At 44.1% G+C, this 17,180-nt stretch overlaps 1 protein-coding gene across 3 annotated transcripts in view; it reads right to left on the bottom strand.

The window, feature by feature from the left end:
* ZNF250 (zinc finger protein 250) overlaps positions 1-17,158 on the bottom strand; it is a 36,156-nt gene extending 18,998 nt beyond the window's left edge. The window contains exons 1-5 of one of the 3 annotated variants that reach the window (XM_030888025.2): positions 13,671-17,158; positions 12,879-12,965; positions 12,541-12,667; positions 12,146-12,259; positions 7,232-7,294 (exon numbers count right to left, since the gene is read on the bottom strand). In XM_030888025.2, the coding sequence (XP_030743885.2) occupies positions 7,232-7,294; positions 12,146-12,259; positions 12,541-12,667; positions 12,879-12,965; positions 13,671-13,934 (655 nt within the window). In that variant the 5' untranslated portion in view covers positions 13,935-17,158. The remainder of the gene's footprint in view (positions 1-7,231; positions 7,295-12,145; positions 12,260-12,540; positions 12,668-12,878; positions 12,966-13,670) is intronic. The other 2 variants (XM_045286915.1, XM_045286953.1) reach the window with 2 other exon arrangements.
* Between the last annotated feature and the right edge of the window lie 22 nt (positions 17,159-17,180).

Raw genomic sequence — 17,180 nt, 5'->3', positions numbered from 1 at the left:
GCAAATGTGCAAAGGTGCTTGACACACTGGGTGAATGTATGGATTGTGATAAGAGATGTAAGAGCCCCCAATAAAAGTATTTAAAAAAAAAAGTTATCACATTTTTTAAAACAAAATTTTTCATAACTCTTTAGGATCTATACTCATGTCACTTCCTTCATTCCTAATATGAGTAATTTGTATCTTCTTTCTTTGGTCAATCTGACCAGAGATATAACGATCATATATGAGTGGTCTTCAAAGAGTACATAGAAAACTTCCATGATCTTTTAATTCCATTTTCCCCATAAAGCTTTTGAATCCCCGTGTACTTCCCCCTTTTCCCCTGTTGACTCCGTGTTTCATTTTCTCTTCTTTTCCTTTAAAAACATAGAAGGTCAGTGAAAAGCGGAAGACCCTCCAGGAGATGGGACCGATCCAAAGGCTGCGACAATGGGCTTAAACACAGCAATGACTGTGAGGGTGCAGGACCGGGCTGTGTTTTATACTGTTACACACACACACAGGGTTTCTATGGAACCAACTTGTTGACACCTAAGACCACCACTACAAAGCACTAAAACACATAAATTAGAGGAAAGAAAGGTAAAGAGTCTGGGTGGCCCTTTCAGGTGTCGGACTGCTCACCCCAAAGTCCAAAATTCAAAACTACCAGCCACTCGATGGAAGAAAGATGCAGCTGTCTGATCTTGGAAAGATATACAAAGTCTTGGAAACTGTCTCCAGGGTCACTATGAGTTGGAATCAACTCAGTGGGAGTAGGTGTATTTGTTAAATCAATGACCTCACGCTTTTAGTTTGTCACTGTTTTGGGTTATGGTGTTGCCTCTTGAATCCATGAACTGATAGAAAAAGCAACAAATATTTTTCATAAGAAGTACAACCAGAATGCTTTTCAGAAGCGAGAAGGGCCTCAGGCGCTTTGGTTCTGCTGTTAAGAAGGACCAGTCCTGGAAGGAGGGCTAGTTCCTGTTGAAGGGCACATACTTGGTGGAGGGTCAGTGAAAATGAAAAGGAGTCAGTTCTGATTCAGCAAGCCCATGATCTGGGGTGCTTAAAAAAGTTCCTTAAGTAGTTCCATTGTCTTTTAATTAATTAGTTCCATGAATTTTTTGAAGTGACATCATAACAGAATACACTACCCAGTCCTCATTAATCATTGTCATACTTGAGTCCAGTGTTGCAGCGATTGTGCCAATCCATCTTGTTGAGGGGCTTCATTTTCAGAGTTTCTTCTGACATGACATCCAGTTTGTTTTTTTCCTTCGTTCCTGACCTTTTCAGTGGCCTTTTCTTTCTTCATGTATGATGTGCTTGATGTCATTCCATAACTCACCTGGCCTTGGTTTTTAGTGTCCAATGTGTAAAACCTATTCTTGAGAAAGTCTCTAAGTTCAGGGGGGATATACTGGTGGTCATACTTTGGTTGTGGTGGATTGGTTTCAATTTTATTCAGCTGCAACTTCAATTTGCATATGAGCCACTGATGGTCTATTCTGCAGTTGTTCTCTGGTCTTGTACTGAATGTTGATAACTGAGCTTCCTCATTGCCTTTTTCCACAGATATAGTAAATTTGATTCTTGTGTAGTTTACCTGATGAGGGCTACATGTACAGTTGCAGTTTATATTGTTGAAAATTAGTATTTGCAAAGATTGATGGTCTTGCAAAATTCTATTACATTATCTTCATTGCACGGAGACTTCAGTGCAGATTACACCTCTTTATAAAGAAAACAAAAATCCTCACAACTGGACAAGCAAGCAACATCACGATAAGTGAAGAAAAGATTGAAGTTGTCATTCTACTTGGGTCTACCACGTAAGCAGCAGTCAAAGCATCAAATGGCATATTGCATTGGATAAATAAATGGCAGAAGTCCTCTTTATGTGTATTCTGAGTGCCTTCTACCTGAGGGGATACTTTTCCAGCAGTGCATCAGACAGCGCTCTGCTGCTATTTATGCAGTTGCCGCTGGTTAGTCTTTCAGCAGTAGTCCATCGGATCCTCCTTTCTAGTCTGCCTTAGTCTAGAACAGCAGTTCTCAGCCTGTGGGTCCCGACCCCTTTGGGGGCTGGAAAACCCTTTCACAGGGGTCACCTGATTCATAACAGCAGCAAAATGACAATGATGAAGTAGCAACAAAAATAATTTTATGGTTGAAGGGTCACCACAACATGAGAACTGTATGAAAGGGTCGCAGCATTAGGAAGCTTGAGAACCACTGATCTAGAAGCTTCACTGGAAGCTTTCTACTATGATTGACCCTGCTGGTGGCCTAATTTTCAGCACAGCAGCAATATACAAGCCACCACAGTAAGAGAAACTGACAGAAGAGTGTTGTTTTAGTGCTTTAAATAAACTATAAATCCTGCTTTAGATACATAACATATAAATTTTGATATGTTGCATTTTCACTTTCATTTCATTTAAAATTTAATTTTTCTTTTTTATTTATTATTTGACCCATGAGTTATTCAGAAGTATGCTGTTTTCCCCCCTTCACAATTCTGGGTTTTATAAGAAGTAAGTTTTTTAAAGTCCAAATATTTATGGATTCTCCAGAGATCATGATGTTATTTTATATTTAATTCCATATGATCAGAGAACATACTTTGTATGGTTTGACTTTTTAAATCTTTCTTTTTAATGGCCCATGATACTTCCTGTTTTCATGTGCATGTGAAGAGGTTCCAGGGACTTGGGACACATACGGCAGTGCAGTCAAGGCACACGCAGAGCTGGTGTCTAGCAGCCTCACCAAAGACGTCACCCTCAAGTGCTGCTCTCACAGGGACCCCAGCACCAAGGATTACCTACTGCAGCGCTGGATTTTTATACTACAATTCTTGGACTGATGTTGCTCCAAAACTTAGATTTCCCTCTATTTCCTGTCTTATGAGGATAAAATGATAACGATGAAAAGTGGGCATGGGTGTTCTCTGGAAAGGCTACACTTGAGCTGACTCACAATAGGAGCATCAAAGAGGATGCGACCCATAGTTACCACAATGGCGATTCAGACCCTCCTGGGCACATGAAAGCTTTGGAGAGCTGGGAGTGAAATCTGTGAAGAGGCCTGACGATGGCAAAGTGAAGGGGCTGGCATTTGTTAAGATCAGAATGGCTACTGGATTGAAATTTTGAATCATAACCGAATGATAAATATCTCTTGAATCTTTATAAAATGATAAATATTCATTAAGTTTCAATGAAGACATTATAGGTGGAGGGAAGAAATTAGGTGATCCAAGAAATTCAGATAACAGCGGCTTCTAGGACCATTGTCCCAAATTAAATTATCTTTAACTTCATTTTTCTTTCCCCGCTCAGTTATTTTTTTGTTGTTTTAAAGTATTATTTTAACTTATGTACTTGAATATAGTTGTATAGCGTAACTTTTAAAATAATATCACTTTATTGGTGGCTCGTACAACTCTTATCACAATCTATACATACAACCATTGTGTCAAGCACATTTGTACATTTGTTGCCCTCATCATTCTCAAAACATTTTCTTTCTACTTGAGCCCTTGGTATCAGCTTCTCATTTTTTCCCCTCCCTCCCTCATGAACCCTTGATAATTTATAAATTATTATTTTTTCATATTTTACACTGACCAATGTCTCCTTTCACCCACTTTTCTGTTGTCCGTCCCCCTGGGATGGGGTTATATGTGGATCATTGTGATCGGTTCTTCCTATATCCCTTGCCCCATCTTCCCTTTCCCCTCCTTGTATGGCTATTCTCAATATTGTTCCTGAGGAGGATTCCCTGTGTTTCCATCTCTTATCTGCACCCATGTACATCCTCTGGTCTGGCCAGATTTGTAAGGTAAAATTAGGGTCATGATAGTGGGGGAAGGGAGCCTTTAAGAACTAGAGGAAAGTTTTATATATATTTGAAAGTTATATATTTTATCGGTGCTATACTGCACCCTGACTGGCTCGTCTCCTCCCTGTGACTCTTCTGTAAGGGGATGTCCAGTTGCCTACAGATGGGCTTTGGATCTCCACTCCGCACTCCTTCTCATTCACAATGATTTTTTGTTCTGGGTCTTTGATGCCTCATAACTGGTCCTCTTGACACCTTGTGATCACACAGGCTGGTGTGCTTCTTCCATGTGGGTTTTGTTGCTTCTGAGCTAGATGGCCGCTGGTTTATCTTCATGCCTTTAAGACCCCAGATGCTATATCTTGTGATAGCTGGGCACCATCAGCTTTCTTCACCACATTTTCTTATGCACCAGCTTTGTCTTCATCGATCGTGTTGGGAAGATGAGCATAATGGAATGCCAGGGTAATAGAACAAAGTGTTCTTGTGCTGAGGGAGTACTTAAGTAGAGGCCCAATGTCCATCTGCGACCTTAATACGAAACTTATAAATATAGGTACATAGATCTATTTCCCCATCCTCATATATAAATATATTTACATATGTACATGGCTTTATTTAGATCTCTATAAATGCCCTTTGACTCCTAGTTCTCTCCTCTATTTCCTTTAACTTTCCTCTTGTCCCACCATCATGCTCAGTCTTCATTTGGGTTTCAGTATTTCCTCTCGGTTACATTGTCCTTGATCAAGCCCTACCAGGTCTCCTACACCCTCCTTGCCATCGATTTTAGATCACTTGTTATTCCCTTGTTCCTGGGTTTGTTAACACCCACTTCCTTTCCCCCACCTCCCCCTCTCCCATGTCCCCACAAACTGTCAGTCCCATTGTTTTCTCCTCCAGATTGTTTATCTCACCTATCTTATCTAATTAGACCTGTAGAGATTAAAATATGCACAAAAGCAAGACAGCAAAATGAAGCAACAAAAGAAAACAAAACAGCAACAACAAAAAAAAGCAATGACAAAAAAAGTCTATAAATAGTTCAAGGACTGTTTGTTGACCTTTAGGAATCTGCTGGGGTGCCATGCCCTGGCCCCAAAGTCTATTTTTGGTATTACCTGGGGACTTCGTTGCTCTGCTTCCCTTCCTATTCCGTTGCATGCTCTTAGTGTTTCGCCTAGGTGTGGTGGGGTCAGATCAGGGACAATTCCCACACTATGTCTCCAGTGTTGTCCCCCATAGTGCTATGGGTCAGTGAGGGATGTCATGCCTCATAGTGGGTCTGGCCCTAGGGTCCTCTCTGTGCACTGGCTGCTCTGAGCAGGAATATCATCCTCAGGGCTTGGTTAACTTTACTTTTTTAGTTGAAAATTACAATAGCTCCCATTCACAGGCTACATTTGCCTTCTGTTATTCCTAAATACTTCTCTTCAAGTCTGCCTTTGAATCAGTATTTAAAAAAAAAAAAAATCATTTAGCATGCTTTTGTTGTGTTGTCCTCTGGAGTTACAATTCCTCAGAAATAACTTTTCACAATGGAAAGTAAATTACATGGAACAAAAAATGAAGTTGTGTGTACTTCAAACAGTGTGAAGTGCTTATTTTGTAAAAGTATTTATTTCATCTTACTTTATAAAAGAAGTGTTTGCAGAACAATCCAGAATTATGCTGACAAGAATGCAGATGGAAAAAAAAAAAAAAAGAATGCAGATGGACTCATTTTATTTTCATTATAAAAAAAGTCCAAAGTCATCCCCTTACAGAATTGTTGCAGGGAGGAGACGAGCCAGTCACGGTGCAGTGTAGCAACGATGAAACATACAACTGTTCTCTAGTTCTTTAATGCTTCCTCCTCCACTATCATTATCCCAATTCTACCTTACAAATCTGGCTAGGCCAGAGGATGTACACTGGTACAGATAATGAACTGGAAACACAGGGAATCCAGGACAGATGAGCCCCTCAGGACCAGTGGTGAGAGTGGTGATACTAGGAGGGTGGAGGGAAGGTGGGGTAGAAAGGGGGAACTGATCACAAGGATTTACATATAACCCCCATCCGTGGGGGACAGACAACAGCAAAGTGGGTAAAGGGAGACATCGGACAGTGTAAGACATGACAAAATAACAATAATTTATAAATTATCAAAGGTTCATGAGGGAGGGGAGCAAGGAGGGCGGGGGTGGGGGGGGTACGAGGAGCTGATACCAAGGGCTCAAGTAGAAAGAAAATGTTTTGAGATAGATGATGGCAACAAATGTACAAATGTGCTTGACACAATGGATGTGTGTATGGATTGTGATGACTTGTACGAGCCCCCAATAAAATAAAATAAAATAACATTCAAAGTGACAAGAAAAGAGTATATATTCTACTATTGTTGGATGTAATTTACTGTAATTGATTAAAAAAAAGCCAGGTTGGTAGACAGCATTGTTCAAGTTTATGATACATCTTTGTTTTTTCTCATCCTACTGTTCTGTCAGTTGTTGAGAGGCTGGAATTGAAATCTCTAGCTATAATTGTGGATTTGTATTTATTTCTTCTAGTTCCACATTTTTTAATATTCATGAACCTAAATGTTTTGAATTGTTATGTTCTCCTGACCGATCCCTTTGTCCTTATAGACACTTTCAATAAAAAAACTAACAACTAAACTTGTAATAGTCTTTGCTTTGAAAAGCACTTTAACTGATCTAAAAAGTAACCCTGGCTTTCCTTTCATGCTTGTTAGGTACTGTGGAGCTGGTTCCAGCTCATGGTGATCCTGCGTACAGCAGCACAAAACACCATGCCCTGCCCCAAGCTTGAGCCCATGGATGTGGTGACTGTGTCAGCTACCCTATGTTTCATGGTTTCTCTACTGCACCAAGCATGATATCCTTTGCCAGGAACTAGTCACTCCTGATAATATGTCCAAGGCACATGAAAGGAAGTCTTGCATCCTTGTTTCTACGCAGCATTCTAGCTGTATTTTCTATGGCAGATTTTTTGGGGTTTTTTTTGGCTGTCCATGGTACGTTTTAACATTTCTAGCCAGCACCACACCTCAAATGCAACAAGTCTTCGTTGGTCTTTCTTATTCAATATCCAACTTCCACATGCATATGATGAGACTGAAAATACCATAGTTTGGGTCAGCTACATCTTAGTCTTTCATTACTTCTAATAAAATTCTGTTAGTGCTAATATAAATATTTTTTTATCATTTTAATTTCAATCTATTTCTGTTTTCATGTTCAAAATGCATTTCTTATAGGTATAGTTGGGTCATCTTATTATACATGCTTTAATTCAGAGCACCCTGGGGAATCTCTTTACATGCCAATGAAACATGACCATTAACACACTCAGGACTGTACTACAGTAAAAAGAAAATCAAATATAAGCTTACCCATAGGGCAGGATGAACTATCATGGCATGTGCAAGCTGTAATGTGGTCACAGTTGAAGTTGTCTGAGAAAAGAAACAAGAGAGTTGAAGTCAAAACAAATACCTCTCTTGACTGGAAAAAGACTTTCATTTACTACTACAACATGTAATTCACAGAATTAAAGAATCTGGTAGGTAAGCAACTTCTTTAACCTGAGGAGCCACCAGCACCAGGTCCTTGCTTTAAAATGCTGTCGCATGCTGTATGAGCTCAGTCTGATGCCCCTGGAGGTGCTATCCCAGGCTACTGGCAGGTGGTCTCTGGCTATACACACATTATTAGTTTAAAACACTGGGATGGTTAAGGACTAGGTCAACTAGACACTCCTGGGTAAGGGTAGGGGTGGAGTCAATCTACAACTGCATCAAAGCCCAAAGACTACCTCCTTGGTGTCATGATCCTTTTACATCAGATCAAGAGCAGAGAATTCTCTTTGTCCCTTTGCTTTTGGCTGGAGTGGGATCTTGCCTCGGATTCCTCCATCTCCTGTTGTTTCACCTGCCGATCCCAGGAGCCTTTATTGGGTTACCAACAGTAGATTCCGTCCATGACTGTGGACTTCTACATACACCAGCCTGTGCCCCCTTCGGTCTCTGCTTCATCAGCCTGCTTCCTGTTCATCAGCTTCCATGAATCAGGAGAAGCCTGCCTTGAATCGGACTGGACTGACCTATTTCTACAATTGCGTGAGCCATCTCTTGATAGTCCAACAAGTGAGTTAAACGGGGACCCGGTAGGAATCGCCATCTCTGCACCCTTCAAGTCCTTGATGGTGGCATTAATCTCAGTAATCCCTTCAGGAATGTGGTATTGCTTTTGGTTTACTATTTTCCTAGCAGAGGCTTCCACTTGTCTTGACCTACCACAATAGCCCTATTCTACACTTAAGGGATCTAATATGGGGGTTCTGCCAGTTGTTTTGCATGTGTGCTCCAATAATGCATTCTGGAACTGGGAAAATTACTAGAGGATGGGTTCAGGGACCCACCGTGATATGGACCTGAGCCAAGACTCCATTAATAACTTAACCTTTATATCCTCCCATTCTAACTGGTGGGCCTTTAAAACAGTTTTGAGTCACCTGGGATTAATGTCAATTCACAGCTAGTGTCCAGTAACCCCCCAAAGTCTGCTTATTTTCTTTTCTCCAATGAACTGTCACTCTTATGAAAGGCCACAGATACCTTTAGGGAAGACTAGGAAAAAGACTAACAGTACAAACCTCTGGTGATAGTGTGAGGTTCTTCCTCAAAGGGGCCTGGCCTCCCCGCATTTAAGGGGTCGTGGGTCTGTTAACTGGATCAAGTATGGGAACTGATTGAGGGGCATGACTATTCTGGCAATTAAGTTAGACCACCATTCACCTGATCTAGAATTTTTCTGCTGGTACATGTCAAGTAAATATTCAGTAGGCTTATCATCTGTTTCACTTCTAAAGATACTTTGTGTAAGTAGCCAATGCTATAGGTCCCTATGATCAGGCTATTCTGATTTCTACTTTGACTATGCTGTCCATTACACTAACCACACTTCCCTGGTCTCTGTCAATGGAATGCTGCCATTTGCTCCCTTCCTCTAGGAGGCCAGTCAGCCCCATTGAGGGCAAATGCCTTAATTCACTTAGGGCAGTTCCCACTGACATAAAACAGCAATCCCAGGAGTCTTCTAAGATGCTGGGGCTCCCTTCACAAATTTGTTTCTTATTGTTTTAGTCAAAGGTGTGTCCTTGGGGGCACTCCATTTTTGGGGTCTATTCTGATAAATTCATTCTAACAGGCCAATTTCCCTCAGCCTTTGGAAACCTTCTTCTATGGTCTATCAAGGTCGGTCGGGTACTTCTGCTAGACTGTAGGCCACCTCATCACCCATGCTTCAGCAAACCAACCAATAAACAATCAGATCGTCTTCTAACATCTCTGCTGAAACACCGAACGAAGAATCTATACTTGGTGGGTCCCTGTCCATAAACTCAGACTGGTCCAAGCTGATTTTCCCAGCACCATTATCCTACACCCTTAACAGTCCCCACACATGTTCTCCAGATTTCTGTCTGTAAATATTAGCCAACTCTAGCAGTGTCAAGAGTATAGCATAGTTCTTCCTGGGTCACCAGGTGGACTTCACTTTAGGGGACTTGCTGTGACTTAAGTCTAGAGGTCCAGGGGCAATAATGGTGGGGAGGGTGTTTCCTGGGAACGTACCTTGTAAGACATGTCTTAGATAATGCTTCAGACACACCCCCAGATGCTTTGTTGGCATGCACTTTTGGGCTAATCTCTTCCAGTGTGGGTGGCAGGAATGGTTGTTTTACTGTGAGTGGTTTTATCATTTCAGATGGGAGGTGGGGGTGGTGTTGCTGATGACTAGAGTGTTTCAATGAAATCTTGGGGTTCAATGTCTTCATCTTCTGGGTCATTGGCTCCGATGTCCCCAACCAAGTTTCAGGGTCCCATTTCTTTAAGTAAGTGCTCTCACTTTAACATGATACACGTTTCTAGATTGAGAATTAATCTGGCATTGTAATTCAGCTACTCTTATGATAAGACTCTGGGTTTGGACTTCAGCAATATTGCTTCTGTTACTGAAAGAGATAAGGCTTTCTTTCGTGGCACAAGTGAAGCTTTGAGGTAATTTATACGGCATTTGAACCAGGCTTCTGAAGTTCTTCAGTTCATTCGTTTCCTTTACTAGTTTGCCTATTACAAGAAGTACCAACCAATCAGCTTCCCCATACTTCTCATCCTGACAAAATTGTGCAAAGCTATCAAACATAAGATCACCTAGAGCAGCCGTTGTCAACCTGTGGGTCGAGAGCCCTTTGGGGGTTGAACGACCCTTTCACAGGGGTCGCCCAATTCATAACAGTAGCAAAATTACAGTTATGAAGTAGGAACAAAAATAATTTTATGGTTGGGGGGTCACCACAACACAAGGAACTATATTAAAGGGCTGCGGCACTAGGAAAGTTGAGAACCACCAACTTAGAGCCTTACTTCTCACCAACACTTCATCTATTGATGGTGCCATTTTGGATATTATCTTTGCCTCTTCACACATGGACTAACAGTGCTCTTTACTAGTAGTGACAGACTTCTCCATACTTACAGAAACAGACTTGTCAGTGCCTTTAGGCCTAATTAGACCTGAGAGCCAATTCAGAAAACTCATCTTGACAGTTTTGTTTCTCTGGAACGACCTCTGGTACCCAAAATGTCAGTTGGGTTCTTTGAGATGCAAACCCAGTGACGCTTGTATGTGTTGTCCACAGAGAGATTTCTATCAAGAGATGGCTCACACAGTGGTAGAAATACATAAGTCCACTCTGGTTCACTCAGGCTTCTCCTGACTCATGGAAGCTGACCAACAGGAAGCACGAGGATGAAGCAGAGACAGAAAGGGGCACAGGCTGGTGGATGTAGAGCCCAAAGCCATGCACTGTTGGTAGTCCGCTGATGATTCCTGGGATTGACAGGAGACACAACAGGAGGTTGAGGAACCAGATGCAAGATTCAGCTCTAGCAGAAGGCAACGGGCCAACGAGGACTCTGCTTTGTGTCTCAGTCTTACATAAGGAGGTGTCAGCAGGTTGTGATGCGGTGGTTAGGCTGAGCTCTGTCCCTTCCCTTACCCAGGAGTGTCTAGTTGACAATCTCTAACCATCACACACACTCGGTTCCTTCCTTCATGGCCTGTGCAGAGACCAGCTGCTGCTACTGGGTAAAAACTTCCTCTCCATCGCCCCACCATCATGCTCATGAAAAAATACTACTCGCACTTATATACCAGGTTTGAAGGGTGTTGTCTAAGATAGCTCAGCCAAGCAAGGCTACAGCCACTCACCATGGAGGCTGGGTTGGGGCTTGGTGGTGGCTGTAAAATGGGCCCTGAGTTTTCTTATCCACCCTGGCTGCAGTTAGAAAACAGCATAAAGAGCCTGCGTAAGATTTCTATAATGTAATGCCATGTCCTCTTTAACTTCCTTTGGAAAATTTAATTCTCCTGGGCCTGGCATGTCTTAGGACATCTGATCTTATAGGCCAATGGGAGGTAGGCTGTCTGTAATAAGGGGTACCCCAGTCCATACAGTCACTAAGAAACAAAGCACTGCCTTTCAAGTGGAAACCTGCTACATACAAGCACCTCAAGTCTACTGCAGGATTGCCAATGCATGTCCCCCCCACCCCCCAAGGGTGGTCTACATCCTGGTCGGACAGGTTGAGATGCTACTTTCTATAAGATTGGACTTTTGATGTTTGCCACCATCTTTTTTATATATATTTGTTTCCACAAATACCTTCTTTTGGTAGAATAACTCATGAATCTTTTATATTTCTGTTGTTATCTTTTTGAATAATTTTACTTCTGCTTTTTTCCCTAAAGAATAGAAATACAATCGTTTTTTTTTGTATCTAGCAACATTACTAAGCTCTCTTGCTAATTCTGAAAAGCTTTAGGAAACTCTTTTGCGTTTTCCAAGTATACAACCATGCAAACTGAATGAAAACCAAACCAAACCACCCTTTTTCCTCTTCAGCCCTTATAGCTGTAGGTTTTTGTTTACTATTTAGTTTGCCTTATTGCACACACGGGGTCCCAAATACAGTTACACAGATATGGGATCATACCTCTGCCCCACCCTCCATGCCCATCCTTGTCTTCGCATACTCAGCTCTATCAGTCATTCCATGATTCACCACCCGGCTCACCTCCTCCCGCTTGCTCTGCATCCTCCTCTGTCGGGTGAAGACCGATGTGGCCTCATCGTACTCTGGCACAAGTGTGAGGGGGTGGGCATCCTCTGAACTCAGCCCCATGGCTGTGCTGGAACTGCTCAGCCCTCAGTGAGAGTGGTCCAGCTATCTTCACTCACTTACCTGAGCAGCCATTCCTCAGATGCTCTCTCCTTTCAGCCTCCTTCCCATCCAGGACCCACGGCTCTTCCCCTCGCTCCAGCTGAGAGATCACGTCAGGCTTGGATCCTGGGAGTCCTGCCCATAGAAAGGAAATCCTTCTGTTTAATGGCTATCTCCCACCCTATGCCCAATGTTGTTTGTGGAGACACAATGGGGAACAGGAATAAGAAAAACCCTGCATATGGCTGAGGTGGGAGGGCACTGGGCACAAACACTGGGAGCTCAGAGTTGATATTCAGCCTACTCTTGGGCCCCACCTTCCTGGGGGAGGCCCCACTCACTGCCCACACGCCCCACACCCCAGATAAGGCTTGGTTCATGGAAAGCCTGGCTCACGCTGCCTCTGTGGGCCTTACCCAGTGAGACCACATTCCCATATGTCTCCATCATCACATTTCGGTAGAGCCCCCGCTGAGCAGGGCCCAGGTGGTCCCACTCCTCCTGGGAAAGCAGCACGGCCACGTCCTCGAAGGTCACTGCGGCCTGCAATGACAGGCACTGTGCTAGGGCAGAACCAAGTGCAAATGGGTGGGGAGGGCCTGTGAGAAAACCTGGGGTCAACTGCTGAGTGAACCGAGCGATGGGAAGGTCTGACAGGGGCAAGGCATGGCAGAGATGCCGTGGCCGCTGTGGCACCCCCAGACTGAGTGGAGCGGGGAACCTGCTGGCTGTATGGGGCCTGGGGGAAGCTCACCTGAGGTCTTGCCACTGGCAGGGGCCCAGCTGCTGCCATTGCCTGATCTCCTGGGGCCTCTGAGGACAGATGGGAATCCACGTGGGGCTGAGGAAGAGGAAGGGACACATAAGTGGTCCAGTCTTGTCCCTGGCAGACCCCCATTTCCTGAGAGGCCTTAAGAAGTCCCAAGTTCCTTCAGGCAAGCAAAATTGCTGAGGGATATGCTGAGGAGGGCTTCCCACTGGTCCTTGAAGCTCTGCTCTACCCTTGTTGGGCTCCCTGCCCCTACAGACCCTGACACCACAGTCTGGGGCTGCATCCAGGCACTGAGTAAATCTGTGGTTCCTAGCCCTGCCCCAGCCAGTGCCACACCCAGGATCATGAGCTAGGAAGGGCACATTTAACAAGTGCCCAGGTAAACATTCAAACACCTGGCCTAGGCACAAGACTCTAGGTACTCGTCCCTGGGCTCTGAAGCCCTCAGGGTGACTAGTCTGCACCCACATAAGGACCTGGAAAAATCCCTGGACCACCTGCCCACCTAGCTCCCTAAGGGCCATCTGGCTGATTCTGTCCCCTCCAGGAGCCTTCAGTAACATCTCAGCCCAGGTGGGGGGTTTTCCTCACTGGCCTCCTCACTGTCACCTAGAATTGGATGTCCAACTTCAGGTCCTGGAGGAAGGGTCCCCCAGCTTTCCTGTCTAGTATGTCCTGTAAGGCCAGGCTGCACATGAAAATAAAGCACCTTTGACTTATAGGCACCATATAATCCAAGGTCCTCATCCATTCTGAATTGATCGACTGAGTTACCTGAGTTTGGGGCGCACCTGGCTCTGCCTTGCAGGCACATTGAACTTCCACGGTGCAATGCTGTGAAGAAGGGAAGACGTGGCAAGTCACCACAAAGAGCTCAACAGCAGCCAGGTGGGCACAGATAACTGCCGAAGATGGGCACTGGTGCCCACGGAGGGTAAAGGCATTGGGGGTCACCCCAGAGGGGTTTCTCAGTGCTGGGATGTCTGTCTCTTGACTTGGGAGCTGATGCTGGGGTATGCACATGTAGTTAAAATTCATGTGACTTCTACGTCAATAAAAAGTCTACATACAGGAAGATAAAGGTGAAGCAAAACTCAGAAGCATAAAAGAGACCAGGCTCACTGGTTGACCAGAGACTGGAGGAGCCCCCAAGGTCATGGCCCTTAGTTACCCTTCAGGTCTGGAATTGAACTCCACCATGGCTCAGCCAGAAAATTAACAGGTCTATAAGGGTAATGATAACACTAGTGCACATTTTGGAATAATTAACCTATTTGAGGTCAGGGGGCAGCTTTTGCTCAAGGAAAAAGTTCAGAAGGGCTAGGAGGGAAGAAATGGTGGCAGAAAATGAAAGGAGGCTAGATAGTACCCGACTACTATTACAATTGCTCAGAAAAGAGGCACACTAGGAGCTCCTGGTTAGAGAGGGAGAAAAATCCAGAACAAAATCCATAAACTGTCCAGGCCCAGCTGACCAGCTTGCTATAGATTGGTGGGATTCATAAGACTATGGCCGTTAACTCTTCAGGTGTGGAACTGAACTTTTCTTCGACCACTGACGATCAAAAGGGCAGGGTTTACCCCGGGACAGAGTTCAGAGGGTTAGGAAAGGAGGAGGAATGGGAACAGGAAACACAAGGAGGAAATGGACTAAGGGACGGAACCTTGAGGGGTTACAGTGGATGAGTTGAATCAGAATTTGTGTGAACTGTTGAATCTAATACTATGATCTGCTCTATAAACCTTCACTGAATTAACAATAAAAAGTTGGGTTAAAAAAAGAGAAAGGAGCACCCGGAGGAGATGGATGCATGGGGGTGTGTCGCCCTGTGGAGACCACCATGAATGAGGTGAATCAGACTGTGTCTGCACTGTGGACTGCAAAGCTGTGACCTGCTCTCTAACCTTCATCCAGATCACACGATTGTTTTAGAGAGTCTATAGAGAACCAAAGCTCCTGATACAAAACTCACGGAAAACAAAAGGTAACAGTAGGCCTCCACCTAATTCACAGTAAGAAGAAAAAAAGGTACTATCAGGCTTGAGAGACTGTGCAGATCCTGGCCCCCAAGGCCCAAGGCTGCGGTAGGTGGGACTGGCAAGGATGTGAGCTTATCTACCCTGTAGATGGCCCTATCTTGTGGCCCTGCTAGTCCTGTTGCAACATACGTAAGAGATGGTGGTAACTGAGCCAGACGTTGGCAGTGGAAGTGTGGGAAGTGGTTGGGTTCTGGACTGGATACAGAATGAGGCAAGAAGGGGAGTTAGGCCATAGAGCCTAACTTAGGGCATAGTCTTATGGCTTCCACCAGGCCAAAGGTCATACAGGCCTGGGTGGGCCTGAGCAACTGAACAAGGACCTGTGGCCCAGTGAGAAGGGGAGACATCAGCTGGGTAGGTACTGAGAAAAAATCAGAAGTTCAGATTTGTTGAAGTTCAGTTGATTTGTCTACCACACTCCAAACGGTGAGAGAGGACAGAGTAGGGAGACAGAGAGGTCCTGTGGAGCTTTTGATCCTGTAGTAAATAGGCTCTGGGCTCTTCTGGAGTGTTGAGAAGGAATCTGCTTCAGGGAGACAACGCTGAGTGGTGACAAATGGGGGGAGATGATCCAGGAAAACATAACTTGGCATAAAAATGTGATTACTCCCATATACTTGGTGCATTGATAAGCACAACACTAAGACAGAATAGCAAGTTAACAAAAAGTGTGATCTAACCAGAGCAACTACTTAGTTTACCACGCACACAAGGACTTTAAGAGTGAAAAAGGGGCAGGTCATGCTGGAGTGGATGGACACAGCAGGGGTCCAGGGGTCAGGTCAGGAAGTCATACCCATTTGAGAATATGCATAGACAATTTTCAGAAAGGAGTAGGGTGTAAATACTCAAAGATGGAGAGAACATGATTTACAACCTCCTGGTCCATCTGTTAAAAAAAAAAAAGGCGAATTCTCCCCATATTTGCATGTGTGTGTTTGCATACTTGTGATAAAATTCTAAGTAGAATTCCAACAGGAATATTTTAAAGAATGAACAAAACCATCTTACAATTCATATGACAAGTGAATGCTGGAGCTTAGCCACGAGTGGAATGCTATCCACAGAGGAACAATGAAAAACCTCTGGAGTAGAACAGAGGTTTCAGACGCAGATCCAGTAGGTATGCAAATTTAAACGATGACAAGAGTGGTAAGTTCTTGTTCAGCGGGAAATGATGGTGCTGGTGTAGGCAGCTGTCCAGACATGGTCGTAGACTTGGAATGTTCAGTTAAGAAGGCCCCATTGAGGCACTTTAGAACTGGTAATCTCCCTTCCCTCCTACTCAACATCTCCATGTGGACGTCTCATAGATTTCAGACACTTAGCATAAAAATTGAGCGCCATCTGGCATGTCGCCGCTAATTCAATAACAGCAGCTTTGCTTCCCTGCAGCAGGCACTGAGGGCCCCACGCCTGCCAATGACGATCAGCAGGGTTCATTCTTCAGACTCAGGAACTGTGCTTTTGGATTTCCCCCTGTAAATAGCTCAAGTCAACAAGAATGATTAACATGTTCACAATGCAATGCTCATGAAAAGAAAAGAGAGGACCCTTGCTAGTTGAAGGCTTACTGTTGGGTTGTTTTGGATTACGCAAACTAAACTTCAGAAACTTGCTGATGGTCTTGACATGATAAGCAGCATGGCTATCCACACATGGTACATGGTACATGATGACACTCAGTGACAAGAGTCTCAAATCCCATGAGGCCAGACCCTGGGTCTTGGGTGGGCAGCTCACAGAATCTCCTGTAGGATTGGGCTCTGGCCTCTGGTCTTTGTTTGCCATCCCTCCCTCTAGCTTTCTGGATAAGAAAAAAACCCCTCAACAGCTCAAACTCCCTGTCATTGTCGGTTCAGACTCAGAAACCCTGTAAGACAGGGGAGAACGGCCTCTGGTGCTTTCTAAGACCATCATTCTTTAGGGGAGTAGAAAACCTCCTCTACATCCATGCCCTTCAAGTGGAGGCACCTTCCAAAGAGGTAGCTTCTGAACCACCATGAGCAAAAAGCAAAGCACTGCTCATGGAAAACACCTCTAACTTTCTTGACGCTATAATCACAAATATGTGTTCAAATCAGTATTTTCCTATGCTTAGCGCCACCTAGTCAGGAAAGACAAAGGGAAAAAGAGATCATAGCACAATTGTAACAATAAGAAAAGAGCGCCTATGCAACCACGAGGTGTCGAAGGGATCAGGTGTAAGGCATCATCAGAACAAAAAATCTTACCATAGTGAAT

The sequence above is a fragment of the Echinops telfairi genome, unplaced genomic scaffold, assembly GCF_000313985.2.
Source record: "Echinops telfairi isolate 266 unplaced genomic scaffold, ASM31398v2 ScPeMD7_1;HRSCAF=3_0, whole genome shotgun sequence".
NCBI classification, from domain to species: domain Eukaryota; kingdom Metazoa; phylum Chordata; class Mammalia; order Afrosoricida; family Tenrecidae; genus Echinops; species Echinops telfairi.
This window is presented reverse-complemented; position numbering and strand designations above follow the sequence as displayed.